The sequence below is a fragment of the Hydra viridissima genome, unplaced genomic scaffold, assembly GCF_058129835.1.
Source record: "Hydra viridissima isolate aposymbiotic clone 2 unplaced genomic scaffold, HvirCarnegie_v1 scaffold_9, whole genome shotgun sequence".
NCBI lineage: Eukaryota > Metazoa > Cnidaria > Hydrozoa > Anthoathecata > Hydridae > Hydra > Hydra viridissima.
The window spans coordinates 5,227,103-5,237,527 of record NW_028324308.1 but is presented as its reverse complement, the minus strand read 5'-3'; the positions used below and the strand labels follow the sequence as shown (position 1 = coordinate 5,237,527).

At 29.5% G+C, this 10,425-nt stretch overlaps 2 protein-coding genes across 2 annotated transcripts; one reads left to right on the top strand and one right to left on the bottom strand.

Annotated features, from left to right (window-relative positions):
• The first annotated feature begins 223 nt into the window (after nt 1-223).
• LOC145185953 (salivary peroxidase/catechol oxidase-like) lies at nt 224-2,356 on the top strand. Its single transcript, XM_090098619.1, has 4 exons — nt 224-473; nt 562-787; nt 872-1,107; nt 1,242-2,356. Exons 1-4 carry the CDS (start codon nt 224-226, stop codon nt 2,354-2,356), a joined length of 1,827 nt encoding a protein of 608 aa, XP_089954745.1.
• A 2,219-nt stretch (nt 2,357-4,575) lies between these two features.
• On the bottom strand, nt 4,576-9,934 carry LOC145185529 (calmodulin-like). The gene is made up of 5 exons (XM_090099140.1): nt 9,797-9,934; nt 8,520-8,792; nt 8,108-8,374; nt 7,762-7,918; nt 4,576-4,704 (listed from the first exon to the last, which is right to left on the bottom strand). The coding sequence occupies exons 1-5, from the start codon at nt 9,797-9,799 to the stop codon at nt 4,673-4,675; spliced, it is 732 nt and encodes a 243-aa protein (XP_089955266.1). The 5' UTR covers nt 9,800-9,934; the 3' UTR covers nt 4,576-4,672.
• Between the last annotated feature and the right edge of the window lie 491 nt (nt 9,935-10,425).

Below are 10,425 nucleotides of genomic sequence, written 5' to 3'. Positions count from 1 at the left end.
TGCTTCGTAGCCAATTGGTACCCAGCAAGAACTCGATTGTTTAAAAATAACAGTTATCCTTCTTGTGTTTACTTTCTTTATGACAAAAATGCAGTGATGTGCCCTTCGAGAAAAAGAGATCGTGGTGCAATATCGATCCACTGCTTTCTAGACGGTAGGTGATTATCCGTTTAAAAAAAAAAAAAGAGAAAAAGCTTAGATATTGTGATCAAACTCGTTACTAATGTTTCTCAATTTGCGGTTAAATCTATCAACTAAAAACCCTAAGAACGAGATTTTTCATCATAGTTTTATTACACTGGTTGGTTTTTTATATATAGATAACACACTGTCTAACTGCAAAATTCCGCTGACTAAAGCTAATTGTAAAAGCAGCAAATCGAAGCTGTCTTTTCGCACGTTTGATGGAACTTGTAATAATCTACTTCGCCCAACTATGGGGGCTACTAATACACCTTTTAAAAGACACTTAAGTATTGATGTTAAATTTCATGCTTCTGTTAATAGCTTTAATACGCTATTCCTTTTTAGGAGTTACTTCACTGGTTGTTTTTTATTTAGAGGCACGCTATTATGATACTTTTGGTTTGGACACACCTTTTGGATTTCCAACTTTGGATGGCAGAAACAGGCCGACTGCTTACGAAGCAGCAGAAGCTGCTTTTAGTCTTTCTGATAAAAAATCAGAGAGAAAAAGCTCGTTATCGGTGCTTCATATGGTTTTTGGACAGTTTTACGTCACCGATATTACGTTCACCGACAATCCCCGACAATGCATTAGTGATAAGTAAACAGAATTAGTTAGCTTGAAACTATACGAGTGAGAGCTAACACTCCTTCTTAAATTTCTTTCGCTTTCTCTGACTTTTAGGTGTCACCTGGGGAACTTGGTAGATTTTAAATACCCGTGCTTTCCATTGCTACGATCAAAGGACGGTAAAAGTGGATGCACACCATTTTCCAGGTCTTTTCCGGTTTGTCAAGGTCGTAAAAGAATGGTCCGTGAACAATTAAACTCGGTTTCCGCCTTCGCAGATCTTTCACAAATTTATGGAAATAGTAAAAGCTTCTCAAGACATTTGAGAACGAGAAAAAGTACTAAAATTCGTGTTTTAGTGAACTTCAAAGTTTTTGCTTTTAAACCGATGTTAACTCTTGATTGTGTGAAGATGTATTTTTTTAGTTTTCCGTTTGTTTTTTTTTTTGCTTTATTTTTTCTTAATACTTATTTTAATCTATAGGAGGTTTGTTAAGGACATCAAGCGGCAATTTGCTTCCTCGTTGCATATGTTCAAAAGCTGCTTGCTCAACCAGACCTGGTGGATGCTTTTTATCCGGCGATCGTAGAGTGAATCAAAACATTCCTATTGTAGCTGTTTATACGCTTTTTGTTAGAGAACATAACCGTATTGCTAAAAAACTAGGAAAAATTAATCCAGAATGGAACAATGAAAACCTGTTTCAAGTTGCAAGGAAAATTTTGATTGCTGTTTACCAACACATTCTATACACTGAGTGGGTACCAACAATAACTCCGATAAAACCTTACAATGGATATGACAGCAACGTAAACCCACAAACAAGTGCTGACTTTTCCACTGCAGCGTTTAGATTCGCACATAGCGAAATTCCGAACTTTATCAGCCTGCTTAATGCTAACTTTGACTCTATCGCTCAACCTGTTACTTTTCAATTGTCATTTTTTAATAACTCACTCATTTCAAAATACGGCATTGAATCAACAATATTCGGACTTATTGGAAACGCCTCTAGTGAAATTGATTCGTTTTTCGCAGAAAGTGTCTTTAAGAAGCTACTTATTCCAGTTGGATCACCCGCCTTTTCGAACCTTGCTGCTATCAATATTCAACGAGGACGTGATCATGGTATCCCAAGTTACAATAAATGGAGACGCTGGTGTGGTTCAAAGCAAGCCAGTAACAGCTTTAACGAGTTCAAAAAAGAAATTACAAGTGCACGTGATAGGAAGGTCCTTAAGAGACTATATGGCTCAGTTCGCAACCATATTGATTTATTTGTTGCCGGTATGTTAGAAAAAAAAGTTTCTGGTTTACAGGTAGGTCCGACATTCAAATGTCTTATTAAAAAGCATTTTGAAGATGCGCGAGAAGGAGATCGATTCTTTTATCAACGAACAGGAGTATTCACAAAACGACAGCTGAAAGAAATCCGTAAAGTTTCGATCTCTAACCTCCTGTGCAACAATTTAAAAGGTATCATATCAGTACAGAGAAATGCTTTCCATAGTTTTAGGCAAGGTCTTGATAAACGCATAACTTGTTCCTCCATTCCTCAAATGAACTTAATGGAATGGAAAATAAGAGCGAAAACTTAAGATTTGATCAGCCCCATTAGAGTTTCTTTCTCTTTTTTCTTGTTGTAATTTTAAAACGTAGAAACTCGCTCAACTTGTAATTTTTCTTCTTCATTTTTAAAAATAAAAAATGAGGCAACAGTCCATGGCCCAATCCTATACAGCTTGTTACGCAAAACGCAAAAAAAAATAATCGGTAATTAAAAATGGAAAATTTTTTGCGTAATTAAGCAATTTTCAAAACTGCAATCCTATAAAAATGCCTACTTACGGATTTTTCCAATCTGTCGTAAAATTGGTAATTTTTACGTAAAAAGAGAAATTTGAGTTTTTTTTGGCACACAAAGTGAACAAGGAATATTCCTTGGAGAAAATTATTTTTTTTATCAATGTTTTGGAAATAAATTTTGCTTAATCGTTTCAGAGATTTGTGTACGAAAATAAAAGTTTTATATTTTTATCATATATATGTTACATTCCTTGTTTACCTATTGTGCCTAAAAGAGGGTCTGCATTTTTTGAATTTAGAGGTAGAAAAATTCGCGTACTCAACGATATATAAAGTTTAATTTTTATTAGCTAAAACTAAACTTCATTTATGATGACAAACAAATTTCGGTCGATGACTAAGTTTGCTCATCAGCTTTTTTTAATGGATGGTTAACCTCTCTCTCCACTGATGTTGAAAATATCATAATACTTTCCTTTAGCTCATTTGCTCTTTTTATATAAGTTTACACAGATAAAAATCACATAATCAACGTGTTTGAATAGGGGTCCGTCACTCTACAAAACAAAGGGGATGAATGCTAAAATGTTTTGTAATAAAAAATTTTTCGTTCATTTTTATAAATACTACAGCTTTCAACCTCCTGTTTTGCGCAGTGACGGACGCCTTTTGTTAGGTCTTTCATGTCTTCATAGTGCAATCAACCGTGAGTTTGATCTTGTTAAACTTTCCATTTTAATAAAAGTTTCATTTTCAAATTGATGGATTTTAAAATATTTTAAATAAAGTTCAACAATGCTTCTCACCCAATGCTTACTTTTAGAAAAATGCTTACTTTTAGAAAAATGCTCACTTTTAGAAAAATGTCAAAAATGTTATTGAAACACTTAATATTCACTGAAATTTTTAAAAATTACGTAGCTCTACGTTTTTCGAGTACAAATCTTTTTGTTTACAAAAATAGACACCTGTGATTCGAAAAAAAATCATGTACCTTTGCACTACTTTGCACAATCATTCTTTGGTTAAAAATTTTGCGTAATCACGCAAAAATTTAGAACTTGCTGCAAAAATTTTTTTTGCGTGAGAAATTTTGCATATTTGCATAGGAAATTTTCTCAAAAATCCTTGCGTAATTTTGTTTTTAAGAATGCAGTTTGCGGAAATTTTTTTTGTGTGAGCAAAACCCTTTTTTTTTATTTATATCTTTTTTTTTTTTCCGTTAATTACGCATTTTTCAGCTTTATTTGATTGGGCCCATATTTCATAAATCAACGACGTAAGAGGATAAAGGTGTTGTGTCGCATATTTTCGAAAATTTACATTTTAACGCGGATAAAGGTTTTACATATACCATTCTTTTATATACGTTTATAAACTTTATTCTTTTACTATTTTAACAGGTAAAAAAATATTTAATCTAAATCAACGCTTAAATATCTAACAAAATAAACAGCGAAATTATTTTGATTGGCTGAAAGGAAAATTCACTTAACAGATAAGGATATTATAATTGTTCTGATAGGTTTAGGTTTGAGATAGTACCTTTAGTAGATAGTTGTAGTACCTCCTTTAGCTTCACATTGACCATTTATTCTTAAACACATTTTTAGTACGTTACGTTTTTTAAGTCCAATTAACTCCAAGTACGATTAGATAATGAACGTCTTCATATGTTAAGAAATACAATTAAAACCTTTCTAATAAAAAATTCCCATTAATTTTTTTTAATATAAAAAAGGTCGAAAAATGTCAGCTCTCAAAATATTGAGAATTGAGCTTTTATTCTTTTGTTAAATTCATCGGTATAAAAGATGATAATGATAATGGTATAAAAGAGTTTGCACAAAGGTAAATGGGTAATTGTCTGGGTATTGAAAATACCATTCTTCAAATTATTTCGTAAATAAATATTCCATTATTTTGTTCTTATCTACCATTGTTTATTATCCAAATTAAAGTTAACTTTGCACAAGTTTTTTACAGATGAAGAAAGTAATATACTAAAGAGTGAAAATAGACAATTTTATATACAAAATTAAAAAATATACAAAGAATTTGCTGAAGTAGTAAAAAAGCTCATCGAGGTATTTAACCAAACGTACTTTTCATGTGAAGAAACTTGTCATCTTTACAAATTCTAAAAGAAAAAAAAGTTTTTATCAATCTAAAGTAGCCCTAAATTAATAGTTTATGATTTATAAATTTAATCTTCTTTTGCTAACTCGCTTATTCAACTTAATTGCCAAGTCAAGTTTGCAAAAATGTAACCACCTTGTTTAATACTTTGTTCGACTTCTGTGAACATAAACCTGAGATATTTTATTCAACACTTAAAAAAATATCAGTTTTTTTATCCGAACTTGCCGTTTCGGATCGGATACTTCTGACATCTTTTCCATTATATATATATATATATATGTATATATATATATATATATATATATATATATATATATATATATATATATATATATATATATATATATATATATATATATATATATATATTGATTGGTTATGTATTATATCAAAATAATACAAAGCTCTTGTGCGTAAAAGAGTGCTCAATATTATAATAATAGAGCAATATATATATATCTGTTATTTAAATGGAGAAAAACAACATTTTAATAGTACTTAAAGTTTCGTGCCTTACGGCAATCATCAGCTATTAATTACAAATTAAAAACGTAAAAAACCGTTTAAAAACGAATCAAATTTACGGTAGAACGAATTCTGACGTAATGAGCAAAAAGACGCAATCATTTAGTCTTCAGTATCAAAAGAGGATAAAAGGAACTTGTTAGCATGTCGACATTTAGATAATATTTCGCTTCTTTTGTTGGGTAGGTTGTTTTCTTTATGCGATAAAATTTCAAACTTCTCGTGAAGGCAAAGGTTACAGGTCTTGGTTTCAGGGTTGGAAGGTTTGCATCGCTTTACAATTCTCCACTTTATTATAGGTGTGATGGCTTTTTCTTTTAATTTCCAAATTTCCTTTGAAAGTTCTGTATCATTCTTATACCTGACCGTATTAAAAGATTTTACATGGTTAGCATATCTTAGTTTAAATGGTGTCTCGCTAATGCCAAAATAAACTTTTTCTTTGAGTTCAAGATTTTCGGAACTCACGATAGCTTTATAAACGATGTTGCTTAATAAACATTGATTGTTTAAAGGGCAAGTAGTTTTGTTAGTACAGTTGCAAGTGTTTTTTGGTATGCTTTTTTGGTCTTGTAAAATTTTGTGGTTATGCGAATTAATGATGGATTTTACGTTTCGCATACAGCTATAACTTACCTTGATCGAATTTCTATTAAAAATTTTGTGCAATCTATGATTTACCGGGAAGTGAAGGTCAACCAATGCAAGTAAACGGTTTCCTATTTTTGTTTCCACGTTTTGACTGAATGGAGGGTTAAACCATATAATGTTTCGCTTGCGTTTTGTATTATATATATATATATATATATATATATATATATATATATATATATATATATATATATATATATATATATATATATATATATATATATATATATATATATATAATGAATTTAAACCAAAAAGTTGGATAATTTTAATTATTTTGAACAAAATTTTATTTTTTGAGATTTCAATGACTTTGTTCAAATATAAACCAAAATATAAGTAGTTGGATATATTTAAACAAGTATGAAATAAATATAATAGATTTTTACAAGTGACTTTGGAATCTAAATTTTTTTAAAATTTTGATTAAAATTTTGATTCAAAATTTTGACTCCAAAGTCACTTGTGGAAATAAAATTTATTTGTAAAACGCACAAGTTTCAGATCATGCAGCGTATAAAATGTTGCAAATTAAATGCCATTTGTCTTTATCGTCATTAAATGCCATTCTTCAAACGTCATTAAATTTGATTGATTCAATTAACCGCAGTTCGTAATAAAAGCAACAATTCTCTAGTGAAGTAAAGTTTTTAAAAGTTCCCAAATTAATACTTTGTGATTCAGAAGCTCACTATTAATCACAAAACTGCCCTCATTAAGAATGCAATTAAAAAAGTGGAATTGTTTGAACTAACCGGATTAGATAGGGACACATGTACTGTGTATTGTTTCAGAACAAAGAAATAATTTGTTTTATTTCAACGTTAACCGTTTCCAACACAAAAAAATTTGTCCGTAACAAAGAAAATTTGGCAAAAAAAAAAAAAGAAAAAAAAACATGAACTATATACTTTTGGTGTTAAATTGTCGCTCTAATATTATCATTTATAGTATTACTATAAATATTATTACTTATAAATATAGAAACGCTAATTATTCTGGTTAAATCAGAGCAAAGCAAGCTGGGTAACTGACGTCATTTACAAAAAAAGGATGTTTAAACTAAACAAATAAAAATAATTTGGGATGAAATAAATCACAAACAAACAAACAAAAATAATTATTGTGAAAAATATGATTTAATCACTGACATATTAATACTTATATTTTAGCAAAATAATTTTAGAACAAAAATTTGAAGAAGCTGCTCCCGGACATCTAAACTCGATTTATCCGGATAAATCAAATATGTTAGTTTATTGGTTTGACACATAAAAAGTTCAATAGGGGGCCAAAAAAAAACAGTTTAAATAATTTTAAGCATTTTCGAATTGCATGAAGTATCAGGAAATTTAGTGATAAATAAATATACTTTTAAATTTCCGGATAACTCCATACAAGTTCAGATTTGTCCGGATAATTTCAGTTGACAAATTTGTAAGAATTGGCTACCGGAAAAAAAAAATCATTTAAATGTTTTTAACCAAATTACTCTAAAAGTTTGCAAAACTCTCATCATGCTCAGAGTTTTTTGAGAAAATTTGTAGAAATGAACAAATCTGAATTTTCAGATAATTTGGAAAAGATCGGTCCAAACGCAGTTCCTTAACTTCAAAATAACCTGAATGTTTTAATATCCCAATTTATATTACATATTTCGACACCTGTATATTCATCTCTATGTCGTTTTCGGTATTTTGCTAAATTAACTAATTTTTCAATAAAAACTAATTCTAAAATTGGTTAAAATGGTTTGTTAAAACTATTTATGAAAAAAAAAAAAGAAATTCTTCTATAAAAGAAATAATAAAAAAAAATCTTAACAGATTCGTAGTGAAATTGAAAAAATAATTTTCTGGAGAGATTTACTTTCTTTTACCTGGATAATCAATATTCCCATCTCCATTCAAATCTGCTTCTCTAATCATCTCAGCAATTTCTTCTTCAGACAGATCTTCTCCAAACTTAAGCATGATGGCACGAAGTTCGTCTGAGCTTATCGATCCATTTCTGTCTTCGTCAAAAAAGTCAAACGCCTAAAACACAATCCTTTCGTAAAACGTTTACAATTTCCATTTTTTAGAAATGTCTTCTTTAAATTTTTTTAGTCAAACTTTTTTGTTTTGCAATTGATAAAAACTCAAAAGAAAAAAGAATCCTCTGGGAATGGTCATGTGCTTTTTAATTGCTCTGAATGTTGTAAGATAAATGGAGAAAAAGAATACCTCTTTGAGTTCTTGAGTTACTGCCGTGTTGCTTAGTTTTCTAGTCATTAGGGTAATGAATTCTGGAAAACTTAGTTCGCCGTCGTCATCAGAATCAATGTCTTTTAAACATGATTTTATTTCCTCTTTTGATGCTTCGTGACCTAAATTTTTCATAACTACATTAAGTTCTTCCATGGAAATTTTCCCATCGCCGTTTTGATCAAATAAGCCAAAAGAATCTTTCAAATCTTGAAGTTGCGCTTCGGTGAGGTTCTTTTCGCAACTCTACAACACAATTTACTCAAAAAAGTTAATTATAAATTTCAAAATATTTAAGTTTTTCATTTGGATAATCTCTTTTAAGTATTTTCATTTCAAAGTTAGTTAATACTTTTACAAATTAAATATCTAAATTAACCATTTCACTTACTCCTTGTCGTTTAATGCTACGATGTCTTTTTTTTATTTTTTCAATAACAGTACTTGTCATCCCCAAATAATCATCAAAACTTAGCTTTCCTCTTCTTTCTTGATTGATAGACATCAACATTTCTTCTACGTCTCGTTCAAGGGGTTTTGGTTTAAGGCACCTTGTACTGGTAGCAAGTTGCTTCGAAGTAATAAAACCCGTATTTTTGGGATCAAAGTAACGAAAAACATCTTTCAGCTGCGCCAAATCTTCTTTATTGAACTTCATTCCATTCTAAAAATTTATCAATTTACATAATGTTTATATAAATAGCTATAATAATGTTATTTATACATAACATGTACATGGACGACACTACAAAAGAAGCTAGCGGGCTTTCGCTCCTTTCCCCTCTCCCCGAACCTTCATTCACTTTAAGATTATCGTAGTGACGCAATAATCGTGTTTTAAATTTTTATGTGGGTTTAAAACCAAAGCATTGGTTTTATCTCTCCTCCCCTCCGCCACCTACGTTTTTTGCGATGGTACTTCATAGTAATTGCAAGAGAAAACCTCAAGTGGAAGTGGGGACAAAAAATATTTTTTAATGATGAAATAAATAGATTAGTAGATTAAAAGTATCCTTGCTTTATTTCATTTTTGTAAAATATAATTAAAAAAAAAAAAAAAAAAAAATCACAGGAGAACAGAGGATTTTAAGTACAAAAAAAATCTAGTGATAAAGGCTGTTTATCATTTGAAAAGACGAGTCGGGATGCATACGGGATGATTTACTTAAAGGAACAAACTGAACTATACGAAAAGTATTTTTAAAAATATGTTTCATTAGAAAATAAAAAAAACTTTACGAAGTTAAAAAGAGAATCAAAATATTGTCGAAACTGGGAAAAAAAATTATTTATTTTTTTAATTTTGTTTATTATTCATTTTCATACTTAGCAAGATTTTTTTTCCGTCTGATACTATTTCAAAAAATATTTTAATGGCATAAATTTACTAATAAATTTAAATTGCTTTTTTATTATAAGTAGTATTTTATTATGTGATACCATTAATTTTGGTATTATCATATATGATATTATTATATATGATATTATATATGATATAAGTGATATAAGTGGAGTTTAAGTGTGAGTATGTATGTTTTAGTGTAAGTATAAAGCACCAAACTTTTAGTTAAGGAAAAAGAGAAAAATAAACCAAGATATCTATTGACTAATTATCATTGGTCTTACTATTAGCGAGTTGCAGATATGTTGGAATTAAAATTGACTCACCATTATTTCCTCAGTCAATATTAAAAGAAATAAGATGTATCTGGCTTGCCAGTTTAAATTACTGTGTGAATCACAAGTACATGATCACTGCACAGCTTCTATCTTTAACACAGAACGAAATTTCCGCTTAAAATAATTGCTGAAAGCTTTTTCTTTTAAAGTAACAATAGCTTTTTATCCTTGTATGTGAGATGGGATTATCCGCCTTTTTACCAAAATCACAGAAAACAAAAACTTTGGAAACTTTACATTTGAAAAGCGAACGTAAAAAATTAGAAAAAAGGTTTAATAAAACCGCAACTAATTTCTTCATAAAAAAAAAAAAAACTTTTACGAAAAAATAGTAAAACTTATACCAAAATTTACGAACGTTTTCAAAAATTTACAAAAACTTTCAAAAAAGTATCAAACCGTAACACTGGTATTTTATGAGGTATTTTTGAAATTGTCACCTTTACATTAATTACTAATAATTACTATAAGTTGACAAATTCTTACAAAAAAATATTTTGTCCAGTAGTTATTACTACAATAAAAAAGGCCACGCTTGCGCATTTAGGAGCATCTTTTTAAGACTTAAGAAGTTACGTCAAAAGTTTGATGCCCAAAAAGAACCAAGTAAACAATAT